The 24,773-nt window shown below is 40.1% G+C and overlaps 1 protein-coding gene across 5 annotated transcripts in view; it reads left to right on the plus strand.

Annotated features, from left to right (window-relative positions):
• The first annotated feature begins 5,970 nt into the window (after positions 1 to 5,970).
• The window catches only part of TMEM131L (transmembrane 131 like), a 92,602-nt gene continuing 73,799 nt past the window's right edge, over positions 5,971 to 24,773 (plus strand). For 3 of the 5 annotated variants that reach the window (XM_060778818.2, XM_060778820.2, XM_060778822.2), the window contains exons 1-3: positions 5,972 to 6,263; positions 6,803 to 6,873; positions 21,715 to 21,758. In XM_060778818.2, the coding sequence (XP_060634801.2) occupies positions 6,155 to 6,263; positions 6,803 to 6,873; positions 21,715 to 21,758 (224 nt within the window). In that variant the 5' untranslated portion in view covers positions 5,972 to 6,154. Of the gene's footprint in view, positions 6,264 to 6,802; positions 6,874 to 21,714; positions 21,759 to 24,773 lie in introns of all 5 variants that reach the window. The other 2 variants (XM_060778819.2, XM_060778821.2) reach the window with 1 other exon arrangement.

The following is a 24,773-nucleotide window of genomic DNA, read 5'->3' on the forward strand; positions in this document are numbered from 1 at the left end:
TGCTGAACGTAGCATTTTGTTGGATTTTCTTAGTGGGTCTGTAGATCATTTGTAGGTTGTGTTTCCTCATCAGCTTCCCTATGCGGTCAGTGGTTCCCTTGATGTATGGCAAGAACACTTTCCCTCTGGGTGGATCTTTGTCTTTACTCTCACTGATCTGTTTATCCTAGTTAGAAAACGTGACGGTATTGCTTGGAAATGATAGCACATGCCACATTCGAATATGTGAATTATTCTATCATGTTGTGGGCCACATTATTAGTTTCCCTGATGGTGTTATAAGAACAGAAGCAGAACTTATATTTGATGGTTGGAAGTTGCTATGGATTGTTCTTTTGAAAATCAAAGGGTTGGCTTCTAAACAAGCTCCATGTTGTCCACTACAGAGTGTTTAATCTCTATGTATTTTAATACGTATTTTATAGAAATATATTTTATAGAAATACATTTTAATATGTATATTTTATAGAAATATATTTTAATATGATATTTTTACAATGTTTTGTGTTTTAACTGTTCTGTAACCCACCTCAAGCCACAAAGAGAGGTGTGTAAAAATAAAATTATTATTATTATTAGATACACAACTGGATTATTACACAGCAAAGATCACTATGCTGGCTATTGTATTAGATCAAACATCGGATACTTCCCAAGAGTATAGGACTATGTGATGTATTGGCGAATAATGCATACAGATTAGAGTAGGGTGGCCTTTTGCAGCTGATAGATGGTGATTTTGTCAGTGCTAAATGTTTTTACGTGTAGACCACTGAACCCAGTGTGCCGATCACTACAGGGACCACCTTTGCTGGCTTGTATCAGACTCTTTGCAGTTCGATCTTTAAATCCTCATATCGTGCAAGCTTTTTGAGTTGCTTCTTGTCAATCCTGCTGTTGCCTGGGATTGCAACACTGATGATCCATACTTTATTTTTTTCCACAATCGTGAGGTCAGGAGTTTTGTGCTCCAAAACTCTTGTCAGTTTGAATTCCGAAGCCCCAGAGTAGTTTAACATGTTCATTTTCTGTAACTTTTTCAGACTTGTGATCCCACCAGTTCTTTGTCACAGGCAGATGATACTTGTGGCACAAGTTCCAGTGGATCATCTGAGCGACGGTATTATGCCCCTGCTTGTAGTCCATCTGCACAATCTTCTTGCAAGAGCTGAGTATGTGATCCATTGTTTTGTCTGCTTCTTTGCAGAGTCTACACTTGGAATCTGTTGCTGACTTTTCAATTCTGGCTTTCATGGCATTGGTTCTGATTGCTTGTTCTTGGGCTGCAAGAATCAGGCCCTCCATCTCCTTTTTCAAAGTTCTATTTGTGAGCCACATCCATTTTTTTCCTTGACAATTTTGCTCTCATTTTTTTCCCCCAGGAACTCGCCTTCTGCCAGTTTTCTCTTCTGCTCTGCATTGTATTTTTACGATATTCCCTCTTTGTCTTTTGCACTTTAAGCAGTTTTATCATATTGACTTTCATCAATGTTGGTTCTTGACTGCCTTTCACATAATCTGCCAGTGCATGTTTATTTTCTTCTACCATTTGTTTCACTTGCAGAAGCCCTTTGCCTCCTGATTTTCTGGGCAGGTAAAGTCTGTCGACATCACTACATGGGTGTAATGAGTAGTAGATTGTCATCAGTTTTCTTATTTTTCTGTCCCAGATCATCCATCTCAGCTTGTGTCCAGTTCACAATTCCAGCAGTGTAGTGAGGACAGGGATGGCCCAGGTGTTGATAGTCTTGATCGTATTTCCACCATTTAATTTGCTCTTCAATTTTTTTCTTGGACATATTAGTAGTAGTAGTAGTAGTAGTAGTAGTAGTAGTAAGCAGCAGCGCAGCATTAAAAGCTGATATGATTTACCATATAGAATTACCAGGTCCTCTTGGTCTCCAAACTCATGTCTCGGCATTCCAGACTCCTTCTATGTGTATCACTTAGTGTGTCATCTGTAAACAATTAAGCCAGTCTTTTAATGTTTATATACCTATTTAGAAACAAATGACAGCATTATCTGATTGTGACATATAACTAACAGGTCTTTAATGTACCAACAAGACTTCTCAAGCAGGGGTGAGTATTGTGTTGCTCTCCAAATGCTTCTGGACTTTGGTTCCTTATTCATCACAATTGATTATGCTGGCAAGCAATGCTGGGAACTGAAGCCTAATAACATATGCAGGGCTGCACAATACCAACCAATTTTTAAATATTGCCTCTATCTTGCTGCAGAACTTAACAAAAGACAACATTGAAACCTCTTGTCATTTTTGAATACTAAAGCTTAATTGTGTGAAAATCCACACAAGTTCTTGAGTGTCCTTCATTTGAAAGTTGTGAAACCAGCAATAACACATAGGCAGGCAAGGTGTTGTTTATCTTTGAGCTGTCACCCAGCCCTGCCACTCTCATGGTGTTTGCCCATGGTGTTTGCATTCCAGGCCTAAGATACCAAATGACTAATAAGTCCCTTTTAACTCAGCAGGGCTTACGTCTTGTAAATTTGTACAGTACTGGTCTGCACGTGGATGGATTATTCATAAACTAGGAAAGGGGCTTCCTTAGTAGGACGCCATAGACTTTCCATATAATTCCCTCTCTTTTCTCCTCAAGTATATAAATATCCTGTGTGTGGAAAGACAGAACCAATACATTAACTGGATATAATTATAATCTGGATACTCTGTTATTGTTTTTTTCCTGCAACAGAGGCCCTTCCACACATCCCTATATCCCAGAATATCAAGGCAGAAAATCCACAATATCTGCTTTGAACTGGGTTATCTGAGTCTACACTCAGATAATGTGAGATTTTCTGTCTTTATATTCTGGGATATAGGGTTGTGTGGAAGAGCCCAAAGTAGCAAGAAAAAAGGATCTTCTTGAAAACCCTAAATTTAATGGGGTTGCCATACATTAATAGGTCACTTTAAAGGCCCAATTTGTTGCAGTCCAGGAAAGCTAAAGGCCCTTCCACACAGCCCTCTATTCCAGAATATCAAAGCAGAAAAAACATTATCTGAGTGTGGACCCAGATAACCCAGTTCAAAGCAGATATTGTGGGATTTTCAGTCTTGATATTCTGGGATAGAGGGCTATGTGGAAGGGCCTTGAGTCCACACTCAGATAATGTGGGATTTCCTGCCTTGATATTCTGGGATATAGGGCTGTGTGGACAGGCCCTAGGTTGTTAATGTTTATTGCTTATTTTTTGTTATGAGTTTTATTTTATTGTTTTGTATTATTTGTTGTTATTGCTTTTATTATTGATGTATTGTGGGCTCGGCCTCATGTAAACCGCACCGAGTCCCTTGGGAGATGGTAGCGGGGTATAAATAAACTATTATTATTATTATTATTATTATTATTATTATTGTCTGAGCCCACATTGCCATATACAGTAGACTCTTGCTTATCTAAACTTCACTCATCCAACGTTCTGTATTATCCAATGTAGCCTGCCTCTCACCTGGAACCTCAGCTGTTTCAATACATTGCGATGTTTTGGTGCTAAATTTGTAAATACCGTAATTACAACAAAATGATACCATGTATTGAACTGCTTTCTCTGTCAATTTGTTATAAAACATGATGTTTTGGTGCTTAATTTGTAAAATCATAACGTAATTTCACATTTAATAGGCTTTTCCTTCATCCATCCTTATTATCCAACATTTTCGCATATCCAACGTTCTGCTGACCTGTTTATGATGGATAAGTGAGACTCTACTGTATTCCATTTCCAAGCAGAAAATGTCAGATTTTATTCAGTTGTGTGGAAAGGGCCTCGAGGCCCTTCCACAGTCATATAACCCACAATATCAGGGTAGAAAAACCCACAATATATGCTTTGAACTGGGTTATCTGAGGGCCCTTCCACACGGCCATATAACCCAGAATATTAAGGTAGAAAATCCCATAATATCTGCTTTGAACTGGCTTATCTGAGTCCATACTGCCATATAATCCAGTTCAATGCAGATAATGTGGGATTTTGTCTGTGTAGAAGTGGGCCTGAGTCCACACTGCCATAGATCAAAGCAGGTAATGTGGGACTTTGTGCCTTGATTGCAATGTCCAATCTCGATAAAATAGTAAAGAGTAGAGACATCAGACTGGCAACAAAGATCCGCCTAGTCAAAGCCATGGTATTCCCTGTAGTAACCTACGGATGTGAGAGCTGGACCTTAGGGAAGGCTGAGCGAAGGAAGATCGATGCTTTTGAGCTGTGGTGTTGGAGGAAAGTTCTGAGAGTGCCTTGGACTGCGAGAAGATCCAACCAGTCCATCCTCCAGGAAATAAAGCCCGACTGCTCACTGGAGGGAAAGATACTAGAGACAAAGTTGAAGTACTTTGGTCACATCATGAGGAGACAGGAAAGCCTAGAGAAGACAATTATGCTGGGGAAAGTGGAAGGCAAAAGGAAGAGGGGCCGACCAAGGGCAAGATGGATGGATGGCATCCTTGAAGTGACTGGACTGACCTTGAGGGAGCTGGGGGTGGTAACGGCCGACAGGGAGCTCTGGCGTGGGCTGGTCCATGAGGTCACGAAGAGTCGGAGACGACTGAACGAATGAACAAGCAACAAACAATGTGGGACTTTACTCAGCTGTGTGGAAGGGGACACAATTATCTGAGGGCCCTTCCACATAGCCCTATATCACAGAATATCAAGGTAGAAAATCCCACAATATCTCATTTGAATTAGGTCACCTGAGTCCACACTCAGATAATGTGGGATTTTCTGCTTAGATATTCTGGATATATATCTGTGTGGAAGGGCCCTGAGTCCACACTGCCATATATTTCAGTTCAAAGCAGATATTGAGGGTTGTTACTGGGTGATATGGCTGTGTGGAGTCCATACTGTCATATATTCCAGTTCAAAACAGATATTGTGGGATGTTCTGCCTTGATGTTCTGGGTGATAGGCTGTGTGGAAGGGCCGAGTCCACCCTGTCATATATTCCAGTTCAAATCAGATCTCATGGGATGTTGTGCTTGATATTCTGGGTGATATGACTGTGTGGAAGGGCCCTGTGTCCACGGTTCAAATCATATCTTGTGGGATGTTGTGCCTTGATATTCTGGGTGGAAGGGCTGAGTCCACACTGCCATATATTCCAGTTTAAAGCAGATATTGTGGGTTGTTCTTGGGTGATATGGCTATGTGGGAGGGCCCAGAGTCCATACTGCCATATATTCCACATCAAATCAGATCTTGTGGGATGTTCCGCTTTGATATTCTGGGTGATATGGCTGTGTGGAAGGGCCAAGTCCGCAATGCCATATATTCCAGTTCAAAGCAGATATTGTGGGTTGTTCTTGGATGATATGGCTGTGTGAAAGGGCCGAATCCACCCTGCCATATATTCTAGTTCAAAGCAGATATCGTGGGTCGTTCTTGGATGATATGGCTGTGTGGAAGGGCCCAGAGTCCTCCTGCCATATATTCCAGTTCAAAGCAGATCTTGGGGGATGTTCTGCCTTGATATTCTGGGTGATATGGCTGTGTGGAAGGGCCAAGTCCACCCTGCCATATATTCCACTTCAAATCAGAACTTGTGGGATGTTGTGCCTTGATATTCTGGGTGATATGGCTATGTGGAAGGGCTGAGTCCACACTGCCATATATTCCACTTCAAAACAGATACTATGGGGTGTTCTGCCTTGGTGTTCTGGGTGATATGGCTGTGTGGAAGGGCCCAGAGTCCACCCTGCCATATATTCCACTTCAAATCAGATCTTGTGGGACGTTGTGCCTTAATATTCTGGGCTAGAGGGCTGTGTGGCAGGGCCCTGTCTTCCCCCTCCTTCGGCCCATGTGCTCTTGAGCGGCAGAAACAAGCCCCGGAGGCCCCTCCGCCTCCTTCGGGTGGAGCCCACGCGAGGCAAGGAAGGAGGGAGGGAGGGCCGAGGGGCGTTTGCAGGGAGGGCTGCGGCCTCCTTCCTCCTCCCTCCCTCCCTCCCTCCCTGCCTTGCCTGTGCTGCCTCCCTCCTCGCTATCTGTGCCGCACACAGAGCGCAGGGAGGCGGAGGCCCTCTCCTCCTCCTCCTCCTCCGCCCGATCCCCAGCTGCTGCCGGAGCTGCGGAGCCAGGAGGAGCGAGAGCAGGACTCGGAGCCGGAGCAGCCTTGGGAGCAGCATGGCGGGGCAAGGCGGCTACTGCCGAGCAGCCACGGCCGTCAACCTCCTCCTCGGCGTCTTCCAGGTCCTTTTGCCTGGCTTTCGGCCGGGAGAGGCGCAGGGCCAAGGTGAGGCGAGGCGGGACCCTTTCTCCTTGGGCTGGCAACGTGGCGGGGGGAAAAAAGAGGGTGCCCGCCAGGCTTGGGAATGCGGGGCGTTGCAGTCCCAAAGAGACGCCTCGGGAACCTTCCTAAAGCCTCTCCGAAGGGGCCGGGGCTGCGCCTGGCTCAGCCTTTGTGCTGCAGTGGCTGCGCCTGCTCCTCACAAAAGGAGAGTCCCGCCTTCGCTCTGCCTTGGTTTCCCTTTGAGAACATCCTGCCCTCTTCCTCTCCCCCGCCCCACACTTCCCCAAAGAGGCTTCTTCCTTCGTGGTCAAGCTTTTGAGAAAGTGTAGCGATGGGAAAAAGAAGAGGGCCGCCTGCTCTGAAGCCCTTTTTGTTGCCCCTCGTGGAGAACAATGTTGCCAAGCGCGCCCTTTGGACACATTGCGAATATGGAGGCGGAAGGAAGGAGGGAAGGACACAAAAGGCAGCGAGAGGGCTCTCTCCCCCTCCCTTGATTGACGGCCTCGTGGGCTTTGTTTTGTTTTGTCTCCCTCCCTTTGTAGCCATCGACCCGATCCCCAACGTGGTGGAGTTGTGGCAAGCGGAGGAAGGGGAGCTCCTGATGCCCGCCCAGGTAAGGAAATGGCTGGAAGAGGAAGCTCAGGCAGGCTGGGGAAGGGAGAAAGCAGGCCCCGCCCCGAAAGGGACAGGGCCCTCCCCGCCCCGCCCCCAAACACCCTCCCTCTCCATCTGCTGCTTGCAAGCTCTCCCCAGCTCTCCTTTTTTGCCAGTCATGCTGGCTTCCCATGCAGAGGGTCCCTGGAGAAAGGGCCGCTCTCTCCAGCACCTTGGCAAGATTTGGGCAAGAGGTGCTTTCAGCATTTCATAGTGATGGGATGTTGTGAGTTTTCTGGGCTGTATGGCCATGCTCCAGAAGTATTATCTCCTGGCGTTTCACCTGCAACCACGGCAGGCACCCTCAGAGGTTGTGAGGTCTGTTGGAAACTAGGAAAATGGGATTTATATATCTGTGCAGTATATACCTATATAGATATTTGTGGAATATGGATATATAAACTAGATATTTATATATTCCAGAGATATTTATATATTTCAGACATATTTATATATTCCAGAGATATATAGACCCCATTTTCCTAGGAAAATTGGGCTTATATATCCATAGAATATATATAGATATTTATGGAATATAGATATAGAAATATAGATATGTATATATCTATATTCCACAGACATATGAACCCCATAAACCTCACTTTCCTAGTTTCCAACAGACCTCACAACCTCTGAGGATGCCTGCCATCGATGCAGGCAAAACGTCAGGAAAACTCACAGCAACCCAGTGATTCAGATCATAAAAGCCTTCGACAATACATTTAATTGTGATTCCGAAAAGGAGATGCAGCAGCAAGGTCAAGATGTTTGGGATGCTGCAAATATTTTTGTCTAGTCTAATTGCTTTCTGAATGTTATAAGGGTGGGTACTTGTCTGATTTCCCTGGGGAGGGCATTCCCCAAGGAATCAATTGTTAGAAAAGGTAGACTGTAAAGTTGGGGGCCACTACCAAGAAGGTCCTCTCCCTTGTCCCCACCAACCTCGCTTGTGAGGGAGGTTTGATCGAGAGGAGGGCCTCCCTGGCTGATCTTAGGAGAGATTTATAAGGAGAGATGCTGTCACATAAATGGGCAGTAGACTCAATTAACTGGCACTCTCAAGCAACTAGCATAAAAATCAGATAAATACTGTATTGCTGCAGTTGTAAAATGCGCACTGATTTCAGTACCGTCAATAGAAAAAGAGTCCCCTCCTTCTGTACATAAAATAGTTAAGAGTTGAGACATCACATTGGCAATGAAGGTCCGCATAGGTAAAGTAGTGGTATTCCCTGTATTGATTCGAGAGCTGGACCATGAGGAAGGCTGAGTGAATGAAGATAAGATGCCTTTGAACTGTGGTGTTGGAAGAAAATTCTGAGAGTGCTTGGACAGCAAGAAGATCAAACCAGTCCATAATCCAGGAAATAAAGTCTGACCGCTCAAAGGATGTTGGCCAGTCTGATTTTACATGAAGGGCCTATCATGTAGGGCCTTCATACTGCCAAGGGCAACATGGAACATCCAAGAAATACTTAGACCAGAAATACTTTCCACAGCAACTCTTAACAAGTACAACAGGCTGCAGGACATTAAAGGCAAAGAAGAAGTACTTTGGTTGCATAATGAAAAGACAGGAAAGCTTGGAGAAGATAATGATGCTGGGGGAAAGAGGAGGTAAAAGAAGACGGGCCAACCAAGGACAAGATGGATGGATGTTATCCTTGAAACAACTGACTCAACCTTGAAGGAGCTGGGGGTGGCTACGGCCAACAGGAAGCTCTGCCATGGGGTGGTCCATAGTCTTGTGCATAGGTATAGAATCACTATCCATTCCTGTTCATTTCATTTGTAAGGCCCAATTTTTATTTTTGAAAATGGGTGCCTTGCTGACTGAACTTTTTCATCAAGATCTGGAAAAAAACCCAAATATTTTCAGCTCATTGGTGGCAAAGCATCAGTGCCTGCCAGATCCTACAGCCGAGCGTGGAAAATCAGCTGACCAAATGGTCACCATTCCCACTTTCCTTTTGTTTCACTGATATTTCTGTGCTGGAGGGGAGTGTACCGTTTTGTGCATTCCGAATGAACAAAACAGTACAAAAACACGAAATAAATGAGTGAGAGAAACACTGGGCCCATAGCTAGTGGTCCAGAAGAGTCAGAAGTGACTGCACGAAAGAATGAACACACATAGATACCCCCCCCCCCCCAACTCCAACTGCCACTCTGCAGCCACAGCACGAAGAACCGGGGAGGCACAGTTCCATCGTGTCTCGTCCACCAGCAGTTGGGATTGAGTCCCGGAACTGATGGAAGGACAGACGGCTACAAAATGTAATTGCTAAAATGCCAAAGTAAAAATACTATCCAAATTTAAGCTATTCACCCTGAAATGGAGCAGAATAGCATAGGACCATTTATTTTGCCAAATGGTAGATTTGCATGAAGCCCAAAAAGTGGATTGACGATAAATCGGATAAAGGAACACACTCACACACACACACAAACATGAATGAATATTATTATTATGGTCACAGACCAGGAGTGTAAAACTTTAAAGCATTAAAAAGAGCTTTTTTTAAAAAAAATGTTAACATCAAGACCAGAAATTCACAACATTAAAAGTCCATAATACTTGATGAACGTATTGTACATATAAAATGACTAGTTGGAGATTTTTATGCTACTAAGAATCAATTGTTAGAAAAGGTAGACTGTACAGTCAATCCTCGAGTTACAAATATCCAACTTACAAATGACTTTTAGTTAAGAATGGGGGTGAAACAACTGGAAAAGAGAATAATCTACCCCTAGGAAGGGAAATTCAATCCTGGAAGATTTTTTGTGGGAAAAAGGTGTCTCAATTGAAGCTTAATCTCCGATCTTGGTTTCCACAACAAACCACATTTTTCAAAATCCAATTATTAGAGGAACGGAAAGTGGAGTGAAATCTAAACATGAGCACAGATAACAAAATAAACACCACAGGGGTGTTCACCCTTCCCTATTCTATCTAGATTGTGTATATATATCTATCTAGATAAAATTTGGCTGGAGTTACAACTTTTGCCAACCTAACAGTTCAAAAAACATGCAAATGTGAGTAGATCAATAGGTACCGCTTTTGTGGGAAGGTAATGGTGCTCCATGCAGTCATGTCAGCCACATGACCTTGGAGGTATCTGGACAATGCTGACTCTTCGACTTAGAAATGGAAATGGGCACCATCCCCCCAGAGTCGGACATGACTAGACTTAATGTTAGGGGCAACCTTTACTTTTACCTACACCTTCAAAATTGCAGTGCACATTACAACTGGTGTCTCATACTCAAGTAAATATGGTATTTAACATACCACCACAGCACTGTTCCTGCTTGAGTGTAAGCATCCTTAAATTTGGTGTTGTACATTAGATAGGGTAAATGTGTCTATTAAAAAATCAAGCTTCTTTGTATTTTTCAAAGATGCAGTGTCCCAGGACATTACCAATCACAGCTTAGAAATATTAGGAAAAAATGTAAATGAACAAACCTTGGTTTTACCATTTTATATAAGTGAAACCCTTTTACTATGCCATTGTATATAATGCAACTTAAGTATCCACAGACTTTGGGACCTCTGCGGGTTGCTGGAGCCAAATCTCAGATTCCAAGGGATTCCAAGGGCCCATTTTATGTCTCATTCTGTTCCTCCTCCTTGCATATTATATTGCGTTTCCCATAGTAACAAGCCATATAGCCACTTAAAATAGAATTTTCTGGGATTTGTATACATATGCAAAACAAATTAATTTCTTAGTAACATTTTCTTCAAATAACACATGCTACGATCTCATTTTATCAAGGTATAAAATGTTTATATATTATTTATTTAAAAATAATGTATTCTTAAAATTGTGTCTTTTTAAACCCTATAGTTACAGATATAAATATATTTCGTACAGCTAGCAACGTACATTTTTTCATGGTCTGTTTGCAGTTGTCCACAACTGTTAGGAAACAGTGCTCAATGTTGAGGTGGGAAAGATATAACTGGCGAAATGAGATTTTCTGAGTGCCAAAAAGCATCAAAGTCCAGTAGAGCCTTGTAGTGTTATGGCATAGTTTCAGTTGAACTCAAAGAAGGTTGATTTCTGGGTAAATGTGCATAGGTTATGCAGTTGTGACCCTTTGCGTCCACAAATTCAACCATCCATGGCTTAAAAAATATCTCCAAAAATGAATCTTGTGTTTGCCATTGTACTGTATATAATGGTACTTGAGTATCCATGGAGTTTGGTATCCATGGTGGGTTCCTGGAACTAAATCCCAGCAGATGCCAAGGGGTCTGCTGAACTGATCTGCAGCAACTAAAGGGAAAGAGCATTTCACCATGTTGGGTAAACTTGATGGGAGGAATAGTATCTGATAAAACCTGTTCTACTAATTCTCACTATCATGATCACTGGGCTCATATTGGGACTGCATGTGCCATCTTTTCAGCCAAAGAAAAAGGAGAAGGGAGAACATTTGCTGCAGACTTGTAGATGAGCAGCGAGTTATGGAGATCATGACCTGAGGCCACTGTGGTCAGTGGGTAGAGCCTGAATAGGTGCGGTTAAAATTGTGTCTTTCAAAGTTTCCTCAGTCGTTGTCATGTGGAGTTGGTTTTCCTTTCATGAAGAACTGTCTTGAGGCAATCCATGCAGGTTATTCTAGAATCGTGGTCTGCAGTTGCTGAGTACCAGATATTTTTGGACTTAAGTTTCAAGAAGTCCCAGGCAGTACGGCAAGGGGTTAGGGACTTGAAGAGTTGTTGAACAGTACTTGTGGAACCATAGATTGAGAACTGTTTTCTTCATGTGCAGGAGGTTCCAGGATAGCTAAGTTCCCACTGTGTTTAGCTCTTTTGGCAGTTTTGTTTGTATCATGTGTACAGAAAATGTTGCTATTTGTATTTTCTGAGCAGAATACTACTTAACTTTTGACATTCATTTATTGTATGTTTATTTACTGTTTAGTTACTGTTAATTGTTCAGTGGCTACCTTTTAATCTAAATTTAATGTAAGTAATCATATATTTCTATGTGCTGTCAAGTCACCTGTTTAAGTTATAGGATTTTCTTAGGCAAGAAATACTCAAGCCCCATCTACATTTCCATATAAAATACTCCAGATTATTGGCTTTGAACTGTTTAAATTAGATAACCTCAACTATCTGATTTGGTAATCTGGATTACATGGTAGTATAGATCCAGCCAAGGGGTGGTTTGTTATTGATTTCCTTTGAAACCCAGCCTACTATATGTATTTGGCATTAATGCTACATTTGAGGTTTGTATACGTTTTTTTAAAAAAATGGTCATGCTATTTTACATTGATAGTTGCATCAGGCAACCTTTTGGGGTAATAGATGAGCCTAAGACCAAAATGAAGTTAGTCCACAATTTATTTGTCTGCCATTCCCTGTTTCCTCTGCATATCTCCCAGCATGGCTCTCTTCAAAAGGTCTGAACTGAGGCCTTTGAACACAGACCAAATGCCACCTGAGAGCTGGTCATGGGATACATTTTTTGAATCATCAGTGGGCCATAAGCTTTGCTTTTCCAGAAGCTTCAGACTTCAGTTTCCAGATGCTAGAGCTGCAATATGTCCAGTGATAATGAGGTTCTGATTGTTAAAGTTCAACCTGGAGAAGCAACAGTTGAGGACTGTTGTTAACTAATTTTGGTTACAGTCAACCACAATCCCCCAAAGACTGCATGTAATGCAGAACTGTTATTCTTGGATGAAAACCAATGAATCCACACCTGCAGAGAAGAAAGGAACAAAGAGAATTTGTATTCATTTAAAGCTAGCAGCAGTTTATTTAGGGCAGTGGTTCCCAACCTTTGGGCCTCCAGGTGTTTTGGACTTCAACTCCCAGAAATCTCAGCCAGTTTACCAGCTGTTAGGAACTGTGGGAGCTGAAATCCAAAACACCTGGAGGCCCAAAGGTTGGGAACCACTGATTTAGGGGATAACCTGGTGCCTTTTGTCTGATTTCGGGGAGCAGAGCCAATTCTCTGAGAGGCATCAGCTCGTTTAAAGTTGGACTTGCTGAAATTCCATAATGGCACAGTGCAGAATATTGTTGTCATGGGAGCTGTGGATGAAGCTCTTCACAACATATACTTTGGAAGTTGTTTCGTGTCTTTTTTTATCCTGTTCCTTGTCTTCTTGTTTGTGAAGCAATCATGTGTATAATACACAGAGTTGCATCTCTGTCAAACATGAGAATGCTGGATGGATAAGACAAAAGGCTTATCTAGTCTAACATTCTGTTAACATGGTGGCCAGTCAGAGGCCTGGTCAGGGCCCATATTCTGAAATGTTGGCTGATAAAAAAAACCCTGTAAACAACAAAGTAATATGATAAATGTTTCCATTGGGGGAAATTACTCTTGAGAAAAAAGCAAAATCTTACATTTGGAATCCAAATCACATTTGAAATCCTTTATAGTAATCCCTTTTTACCGTTGTGTCAGAAGCATTATTTTCTGCATAACAATATTTTCACTTTTCTATCTAGGGCTTTCTTAGACTCTGGAAAAATCCCTTTTTTGATCCCTTTCCTTCAGTTATTGCCTGTAATTTAATTATGAAATACAGGCAGTCCCCAAGTTACAAACAAGATAGGTTCTGTAGGTTTGTTCTTAAGTTGAATTTGTATGAAAGTCAGAACGGGTAAATTTTTCAAGTGTAACTCATTCATATATATATAGGCTTTGGATTGTAGGGAGAAGGGTTAAAAACCTTGTGGTATTTCTTTCGCTCTCTGTGCCCCTGTTCAGAAGATCTCATCTCACTGTCTGTTGCCGTGATAATTGGATTTTGAAAAATTTGGCTTGTTGTGGAAACAAGGATTGGTGAGAAAGCTTCAGTGGAGACACATTTTCCTCATGATAACTCTTTCAGGAGTGAATTTCCCCTTTAAAGGATAGATTTCTCTCTTTTCTTGTTGTCTCACCCCCATTTTTCACTAAGAGTAGTTTGTAAGTCAGATGTTTGTAACTCAGGGGCTTCCTGAAAAATTTTCAGGATATATATGTGTAGACCTACTAGTATTTGAAATTGGTCTGGTTTCAGCATTTCCGTCACTGACAGTCCTAAAAGGGAGGAGTGGGCCGAAGACTGATCTTTACAGCTCCTTTCTGGAATTAGGAGAAGTGGATTCCAGACAGACTGAGTTGTTTTCATCCATATTTGGATACTTCTTAAAAGCCCTTTTAAGGAAAGAGTAAAGTAATGTTTTCGGTTCATTTTGTTTGATCTTTCACAGTGACTTGTAGGTTTTCCCTTAGCTTGTGTATAATTCACATGCCAAGATATTCACAAAATTATTTCATTTGGCTAAACAAAATTTTGAGAACTTCTTTTTTATTTGGTAAACTAATCAGTTCTTACTTTTAGTGCAGGATTATAAGCAGTGGCTAAAGAGGTAAAGACTATTATGGTTAGACTGAATGAGACAGTTAAACAACTGTTCTGCTGAAAGAATGTATCTGAGGAAGTAGATGTGGTGTGCATCTACATCAGGCATGGACAAACTTTGGCCCTCCAGGTGTTTTGGATTTCCAATTCCCACAATCCCTAACCACCGGTTGGCCATTAGGAATTGTGGGAGTTGAAATCCAAAACACCTGGAGGGCTGAAGTTGGCCCATGCCTAATCTACACTGTAGAATTAATGCAGTTTGACTCCACTTTAATTGCTGTGGCTCATAGCTGCAGACTTATGGGGGTTGCAGTTTGGTAAATCACTAGTACTAATTGTCAAGAGAGGGTGAAAGACCTTGCAAAACTAGAACTCCCAGGGTTCCATAGCATTGAGCCATTAAAGTTAAAGTGGTACAAAACGACATTAATTCTACAATGTAAATGCACCTGTAGTCTACAAAAGCTTATGTTACCATTTTCTTGGCATGGTGTTACAAGATCTCTTTGTATAATAATACACCAGAGTTACATGACTATGTCTTTGAATTTTGATGAAAAAATGCTATTCTGCTTACTCATGTTATGCCTGTTTTAAAATTGGTATCCCAAAAGGCTGGACTTCATTACAGCTTGCTTGGCTGGTCACTTGAAGATAGACTCAAGCAGTTGTATAAATAAGCCCTTGTTAGGACAAAAATCAAACTTTTGGCAAAAAAACCCCACTCATATTAATTATGAATTTGTATCAAAATGCTGACTGTTCCCACACATGCTAGTGATCATCTGAATTCCTATGCACACAATTATTTGAGAACAACAATGTCTTTATGAGATTTAGGCTGGATCTACACTGCCATATAAAATCCAGATTATCTGCTTTGAACTGAATTATACAGCAGTGTAGATTCATATAATCCAGTTCAAAGCAGACCATATAGATTATTTGCTTTGATAATCTGGGTTTTATGGCAGTGTAGATCCAGCCTAAGATGTTGTTGTCTCCTTTACAACCCAGAACATACTTGGTTGCACTAGATTTTGCTAACTAAGCAAAGTTTGCTGTGCTTAATAGTTGGGAGACCATCAAGGATCTTCAGATGGGGCAAGGAAATCATATTGGCTGAAAAGATCTTTTGCCAGTCAGAATGAACAAGTATGGAATTTGCCATACAAGTACTACACACACACACACACACACACACCCTTAGATAAGTCAACTGTATCTATAAATTAAGGGCAGGTTTTGAGGCCAAAATTGTGGATCTGGATATGCACTCTGGATAAGTTGAGGGCAATTCTGCAGAGAGGGAAAGTACGAGTGCTGCCTCAGTGACCAGCTACCCCTGGCTGCCACTGCCATTTTCCCACCCAGGCATTCAAAAAGGTGACATGTTGGAGAAAGTGGAGTGGTTGGTGCATGTTTCAGGTTCCCCCAGGTTTCACTCTTCATTTTTCTTGATTCTTTTTTGATAAGTGCTAAAGTACAGTGCTGTGGATAAGTCAGTCCAGTTTTATGGGTCAATTTTTGACTAAAACTTCTAGACTTACACAGGCAGTCCCCAAGTTAAGAACAAGAGGGGTTCTGTATCCTCACTAGTAAGTTGAAATTGTATGTAGGTCGGAACAGGTACTTTTAAAAAGTGTAACTCTAGCCATGGCTGATACCGAATGAGATACTCCCTCCTGGGTATACAGAAGACTGGGCGACTTGGGTATACAGAAGACTGGGCGACTTGGAAGGTGCTGAACATACTGCGCTCTGGCACCATGAGATGCGGAGCCAACCTTAAGAAATGGGGCCACAAAGTGGAGTCTACAACATGCGAGTGTGGAAAAGAGAAAACCACAGGCCACCTGTTACAATGCAATCTGAGCCCTGCCACAGGTGCAATGGAGGACCTTCTTCTAGCAACACCAGAGGCACTCCAAGTGGCCAGCTACTGGTCAAAGGACATTTACTATAATGCCAAGTTTTTAAGCTTTGTTTGTGTTTTTAAATATATTACAGCTGTACCCTCAATTTGCTTCCGACACGATAAATAAATATCCATCTACAGACACACACACACACACACGTACATATACACACATACACTTTGGATAGCATAGGGTAGGCAAAGTGGCATTTGTATTCTTTTCTGTATCCCTGTTCAGAAGATTTCACCTCACTTTCTGTCCCTGTGGCAATTGGATTTTGAAAAATGTGGCTTCTTGTTGAAACAAGAATGGTGAGAAAAAACATGATAACTTCCAGGAATTAATTTCCCTTCTGAGGGGTAGATTTCTCTCACTTTCTGTTGTCTCACCCTCGCTTGTAAGTTGGATGTTTCTAACTCAGGGACTCCCTGTACATGAGTGTAGGATACTTTCTTTTTAGATACATCAATGGGTTGACTCGGTACAGATATAACATATTAACAGATATACCACAGTTAATGAAGTAGATATGTTTTGGGGCATTATTTCTTTAGCAGAATTCTTTGTATCATGCGGTAGGAATAACACAGAATATTTTCAAAGTATTTTCATTGAGTCTGACATGGATAACATTATGCAGTATTGCAAAAAGTTGATATTAATTAAAGAATACGTAAGAAAGGGATAGGTTCCTTCATCACCAAAAAATAACAGATCAACAAACTAACAATATGCATATATGAAATTTAAAAAACTCAGGTCAGGTAAGCCTTGCAGAAGTCAATAAAAGCATTTATTTACATCTTACTAAATGCATTCAGGGATAATTTTTGGTCTTTCAGTAACCTCCACTTTTCTTATGTTTTCTAGTTAGGACACCAAACATATCTGTGTTTCATAAATATGCTGCCAGCACCTAGTGAGGCAGGTTTATCTGCTTTCCATTCTTTTTTCTTCTATTAATGCTGTTTACCTTGCCTGTTGTAGGTAGACACACATTGTTACAGTAGGATCAACTACAATTGAATTCTTCCCAGCTCAAGCTTTATTTCAGTACTTACTGCAGATATGCTGCTGTAATCTAGCACCAAATATCTGTGTTTTTCCATCCTCCTGTAACGTCCTCCCAACCCACATTCTTGCTAAAGAAATATAACCTTCAGCTAAACAGAGGACAAGGAAGAAAGGAGGGCCCAGAGAGTTGCAAAAAGAGTTAATAAAAAGGGCCTTCTTTGTTAGATGCTTTGTTAAGTGAGGTATGCCCATATAATGATTCTTCCTGTGGTTCTATAGCTAATGCCTCTTTCCATAGTAATAACAGCTTCAGAAGTCTTTCTGGGTCAGAAGAAAAATCTAAATTATTTGGTGTGTTTTAAGCAGCCATTTTTTTAGTGTTTCTTACACTTAACAACAGTAATTGCTGTGTGTGAACGTAAACCATCAAAATGTATATGAACATAACCACAATTGCTAGTGTGATTTGAATTTTATTTTGTGAAAGTCCTGGCTAATTTGACTTAAAAGGGATTGCATGTCCTCTCATTATATGTTGCTTATGGGCATAGTTTGGACAAAATGGAGTTGCTACAAAGAGTGTTAAAACACAATGTTACCTCAATCATAATAAAAAAATCCATAAATATTTCACTGAAATTATATTTATCATGTCAAAAGCAAATTGAGGGTGCAGTAATAATGTATTTAAAAACAGAAGCAAAATTAAAAACTTGGCATTTTGCTAAATATCCTTTGACCAGAAGCTGGCTACTTGGAGTGCCTCTGGTGTTGCTGTGAGAAGGTCCTCCATTGTACATGTGGCACAGCTCAGGTTACATTCTAATAGGTGGTCTGTGGTTTGCTCTTCTCCACACTTGTGTGTCGTGGACTCCACTTTGTGGCCCCATTTCTTAAGGTTAGCTCTGCATCTTGTGGTGCCAGAGTGCAGCCTGTTCATCACCTTCCAGTTCGTCCAGTCTTCCGTGTGCCCAGAAATTGCCATGCACAATTTCAAAAGTATTTTCATTCAGTCTGACATGGATGACATTATGCAGTATTATGAAAAATTGATGTTAATTAAAGAATACATAAGAAACCAAGGAGGTCAAATTGAAAAATCCAAAGTATCTACTGCCTATCCAAATGGGAATGCTTCCCCAGATACATGAAGGAAGTTGTGACGAGGATGCCATTTGTTAAGAGTCCTATCTTTGTTTTTTGCTAGTTCGTGAATGGATATGTTCTGATAAGATAAGACTAGGCCAAATAAGACGGCTGATGCAACTTCTCTTCAATTTGTGATTTTCTGCTACATGTGTGTGTGGGCAGATTACTTTGAGTACTTGCGATATATTTTGCTAAATATATATGAAAGAACAACTCTGTTGGTGACATTTTTTCATAGCTGAATAAACCCAAATATTTTAAGAGATATGAAATGGTTTTGATTACTGGGATACAAATCCATGAAAGAACCTGAACTTTCTAATGTTCATGTGTTATATTTGCATCTCCTAAGCAGGGATCAGGAGCTTTGTTCTTTGGATAGTTGAATATAGAGCAAACCCAGCAGCATTTTTCCGGGTCGTAAAAAAAACAACACCTCCCATCTCTTGATGGTATTGAATACTGTTCAGAGAGCACTAATATAGTTGGCTATAAGAAGAACATTCTTGCTAGAATGCACTAATCTAAGCATATTCTTTCACAAGAGTACATGCCTGTACTTCCAAGCCGTGGTTGCACTATGGCAAACTCTTGGGGTTGCACATAAATTGAATTTTATGGGGGGAAATGATAAATGTTTTTTTCTTGGCTTTTATGTAGGATGTCTCATTCATATTGAAATGTAGGTAAGGGTGGAAGTATGCAGGAAGTTCCAGAGTTGCAAACATCTGACTTACATATTGACTCCTAGTTACAAATAGGGATGAGACAACAAGATGTGAGAGGAAATCTACTCTTAGAAAGGGAAATTCACTCCTGTTGAAGTTATCACGGGGAAAAGGTATCTCCACTGCTTTATCACAGATCCATGTTTCCACAACAATCCAAATGCTCAAAATCCAATTGTCACAGGGACAGAAGAAAGTGAGGTGAAATCTTCTGAACATGGGCAGTACGGACAGCAAAACAAATGTTACAGGCATATTAACTCTTCCCTGTGCTATCCAAAACTTTCCCAGGGCCTGGGTGAAATACTGTTTGTCACCTGTTGCATGAAGCCAAGATTTCTGGCACTCTTGTGGGAATGTTGAAGCCGCTATAAATGCTGCTGATGCATTGGCTCTTACCCACCATCTTCTTTTCATTTTCTTCCTATCACCTAATGCGTTTGTTCACGTCATTTTGTGTTAACAGGAGCAACAATATATACACTATTTTTTCCAGTTTTGTCTTGGCTGTTCATGGATGGCTATCTCCACATTTTACCCAAAACATGTCTTCATCTTGTAGCTTATGATCAATGCTTTTGGCTAGTTGGCTTTTTTTAATTGGCAAGTTATAGGTTGGGAAGTGGGATTACTTTCAGGTGTACTCAAAGTCTGAAAATGTGTTGTGTCATAGGATGCTAGTTCTATTTTTTTTTTTTGTACTCCAGAAGCCCTAAAGCTAATTTCCTTATATGTGTTGCACTATAAATACATATACTATCAAGTATAGGCTATGTCTGTCATATCCAAAATGCTTGGGCCAGAGGGTTTTTTTTAAAATTTTCAGATACTTTTTGGATTTTGGAATACCTGTACATACACATAGTGAATGAGGGAATGGGGGCTAGTCATATGTTTAACGCCTGTTGAGTTTTTCCTCTAGGAGCCCGGATATGGGAAAGAATAGAGAGGGACTCCAGTTACTCAAGGCCCCTGTAAAAAGCAGATGTCTTGCATGCTTCCTTGACTGTTAGTACATTTTCTGCACTTTTAGCAAAATAACCAGGAAGGAAGGGGAAAATCCTTTCCCCTGCCCCTGTGAGCTTTTTCATTCTTTTTGGCCTAAATGCAGGCAACAATCAATGGGGTTGCCGCATGCTCACCCTTGTGACCATTTTCAGGGTATCCAAATCATTACACACTGTCACTGGCTAGACGGAAGATGAGTATAGAATAACCTGGGGTTTTCTTTTTAAAAGGTCCTTATGTAGACAGAGTATCCCTCACTTCTCTTTTCTCAATCAGGGTTCCCTGAGGAAAAATCCTCAGTGAGCACTGGACGTGTAACTAGCTCCCTTTTCCCAAAGGCAGAAAGAGATGGCTGACATTTCTTGGCATATTTGAGATTTCGGTTAATAAAGACTTAACCTATATATGTTTATTAGATTTACTGATGCTTCTTTTTATTTGTTTATTAAAGATGAATATTTAGATTACTGTAACGGGCTCTATGTGGGACTGCCCTTGAAAACAGCCCAGAAACCCCAACTAGTTCAGAGATTTGCAGCCAGGTTATTGACAAGTACTGGACCCAGGGAGCGTACCAACTCCCTGTTACAGCGCCATCACAAATATGGTTGGTGGCAGTAAGAGAGAGGGCCTTCTTGGTAGCTGCCCCAACCCTTTGGAACTCCCTCCCCATTGAGATCAATTGCAGGCTATGCCTATCATATCCAAAATGCTTGGGGCCAGAGGTTCTTTTTAAATTTCAGATACTTTTTGGATTTTGGAATACACACAGTGGGCGGCAATCAGCTAGCTGTGTGTCATCCTAGTTAATACTGATTATTAAATCTTACTGAAGGAAATTATGAGGAGGAAGTAACTAGATACTATACAGCCTAAAGGAAGTTCCTTGATATTGATGGCATGATCTGGAAAGCTAAGTAAGGTCAGGTTTTGTAGGCTATATTTCAGAGGAATTAACTGGCAAAACCACTTCCGAGAATTTGCTGCTTATACAAATCCATAAATTGATAGGTTCCTTGAAGGAACACCCCACCAGGTATTGTTATTTCATATGCTCATTTTGAAACATTTGAGAGTATGAGCGTATCTCCACATTGCAAAGAGATTTGGTGGAAGGTTGTATCAAAAGCATTCAAAAGATCACTGTTTCTTTAAAAGTAACTTGCTTATGGGGGTTCTCTAAGACCATGTTTGGAGCAATATGTGGAAGTCATAAAGCACATCTATCAATGCTGCCTTGTGAAAAATAATCAGTATTGGGCTCTCACAAAAAGTGAGTTATGCTTGCTTGGACAGTTTTGCTTTTTAAATAAGTGTGCTACTTCTGCTTTTCATCAGATGTATTTACATAATGTCATTTTATTAGCATGGTGTATTGCTAAACCCATTCAGCAACTGGCCAAGGTGAAATTTCCTTAGCTGCTCTTATATTTTATATATAATGGTTTGACGATGATCACTGGTTTATAAAATGCATGAGCTGCTTGAAACATCTTGCAGTACTAGAGTCCCATTGAATTAAACTCTGGAAGAGGGTTTTTAATACATTGTACTGAAAACCTTTCATTTTGTATTCTTCTCTAGGCTGAAGCAGAGGAGGATGTGGAAGAACATCCACAGGAGCAAAGGTAAAAAGAAACTTAAATCATGAAATAATGAATCTCTTGTGACACTATTCCACCTGGTAACAGTAAATTCAATTTCAGAAGACTTAATAGTAGTTGTTATTGTCATTATTATTATGGGTTTTTTTTGTTAACATGTCACACTTTATGGATTGTTTTTTCTCATCTTTGTGCTCATGTTTTACTTATTTAATAAAATATTACTGTATTTTTATTCTGATTCTTTTATTGGAAGCGGCCCACTGATGCATGCAAGCAAACCTATGACTGTCTTGTCAGACTAAGCTCTTTATTGATGATTGCCAATCAATTATTTATAAAGAAAAGCAACTGTGGTTTGTCATTTTACTCTAAATTGTGAAAAAAACATAGTAAATAATTTGAATCATAGTAAGATCCACTTTCCTTTGTGAAAACAGATTGGTTTGGTGCATGGTGTAATACCCTGGCCATGCTTCACTTTACAAAAGGTGCTTCTTTCATAATTCTGATAATGTGTTCTCTCTCAGTTATAAATTAGGCATTTTCTTAAACTGTCAAGCTTCTGCAGGTTTACTTCCCAATGTTCCAACACCGTATTCATGTAGCAGTCTGCAACACGCAACAAGCCCTGTATTAAGCGCTTTTATGTGCAGAGACATACCTGTATTTACTCGAGTATAATGCACCACCAGTTGTAATGCGTACCTGAATTCTGAAGGTGTGCAGTGCAAAAAAAATGTTGTCAAATGTAATGTGACTTTCAAAATTTCAGGGGGAGGTTTTGAAGACCTCGTGACTGATGCCAATTGGGAAGCCATTCTCCCCCACCATCAGGTTGAGGTTGGCAAGTTCACCAGCCTCAGCCTGATTAAAGGGAACACAAACAGGTTTATGTGCATGATTCTATTGTGCCAAATAAATGAACATTAGATTCAAGTAAATATGATATTTTCAGCTACCCTGGGTACAAACCATTTATGGTTCTGTTGGTCAAAACCAGCACCTTGAATTTAACTTGGAAGCAGATTAGAAGCCAGTGTGTTTTGTACAAACCCGATGATATTTAGTCTCTAAATCATGTACAGCAATCTTGTACAGCTGCTGCATTTTATGTGACAGGTTTTTGAATTATCAAATTAAAGTAGTGTGGAAGAAAGTTAAGGCAGGTATCACGGTATCCAAATCTGCCTCTGACTATGTTTAGATCTTCATGTATATTTCCTTTTTGCATGCCACTAGTTTGGATGATCACACACATTGATAGCTTGTGTGGCATATGAAGCCATGTTATCTACATCATGGAATAACTGTGATTTCTATCATTAGCTGTCCATAGGCCAGCAAATATTTTCAGTATGGCACCCAATAAAAAGGCATTTACATGTACATACTTTCAGAAAAAACAATATCTACTTCATTTTCTCAGAATTTCATACTTTAAGTTCATCACACCACTGAGGTCAAAATTTCTGTAGTTTCAAAACTCAGCCTCAAAAGTTAAGTCCACAAGGTTGAAGGTTTTCTCTAATACAATTTATCAATCCTTGGGGCTTTGGGAAATCACTGATACATGTCCTCTTACTTATGGAGGACTAGAGCAGTTAAAAGAAGTTGTAATATACCTTTATTTCAATGGCTTCTATGTCTAGCTTTCCATTTTTTATATATGTTACTTTTTGATGGATATACAAATTCATCTTTTTATGAATTCAGCATAATGGTTCAGATCTCTTTATATTAAAGTGATATGGACTTGATTGAGAAGAAACATTTCCCCCTTCTCAACCAAAGATGGTTGTCAAATACATTGGACCAAATATAAAGTATAATTAAATGGAAGTCATTACTGTACACCCAGTGATTTGTTTCTGAACCAAAAATAAATCAGGGTTAAAGTACCTGCAGTGTGTTACTGATCTCACTGAGCTTCCTTCTTTCAAGACATATCCAAATCTAGAAAGCATACACCTCCAGAAGATCATAATATTGCACTGGAAGCCCTAAAGAAGTGATATCAAACAAATCTGCTAAAGTTAAACCTCCAAATGTGGGGAGCCGACAATATAATCTTTAGGAGCATGACTTTGTATGCCTCAGTTGGAAGCCTTGAAATTGGTATCTTATTTTTTCAAAGTATTGTATATAGTCGCGTATAAGCTGACCCAAATATAAGCTGGGGCACCTTATTTTACCACAAAAAATTGGGAAAATGTATTGACTCGAGTATAAGCCAAGGGTGAGAAATGCATCAGCTACTGGTAAATTTCAAATTAAAAATAAATACCAACAAAATTACATTAATTGAGGCATCAGTTGGTTAAATGTTTTAGAATATTTACATAAAACTGTAATTTCAGATAAGACTGTCCAACTCTGATCAAACCATGATTCTAATCTTCAATGTGAATGTGCTTACGTATCCTTCCAATAATAATAGAGTATAATAATAAATGTAATAAAATAATAGAGTAAAATAATGTAAATGTAACAACAACAACAACAACAACAACAGAGTAAAATAATAAATAACTTTGACTTGAGTATAAGCCGAAAAGGGCTTTTCACCCTTTAAAAGGGCTGAAAAACTCGGTTTATACTCAAGTATATACGGTAAATAATTTTCTTGTATTTGAGTATATGCTTGCAACATAACAGATCTGACAAATTTGCCAAATTTTCAGTACATGAAATGTATTTTAAGCCTGTTTCAATGAATGACAAATAAATTTGAATATATTGGATGTTTGTATATATGGCATCTGAATTAATAGCTAAAGTTGCATGACAGTTGTGTTGGTAAAAATCCTATAAGCAAAAACATAGATTAATACTTCTCAGTGCATAAGATAACAATTTCTGATGCTGTCATATATTTATTTATTTATTTATTTATTTATTTTAGAAAATCCTGACTAATTTTAAAAACAATTTATAACACACACATAATTCATTTACTGTGTGTGTGTTACCTCATAATTTCTATTTTAGGTATTTTAAAATGAGGCACAAATAAGGAGCTGAATGTCTTTATACCAA

This window comes from Anolis sagrei, chromosome 5 (genome assembly GCF_037176765.1).
Source record: "Anolis sagrei isolate rAnoSag1 chromosome 5, rAnoSag1.mat, whole genome shotgun sequence".
NCBI classification, from domain to species: Eukaryota; Metazoa; Chordata; class Lepidosauria; order Squamata; family Dactyloidae; genus Anolis; species Anolis sagrei.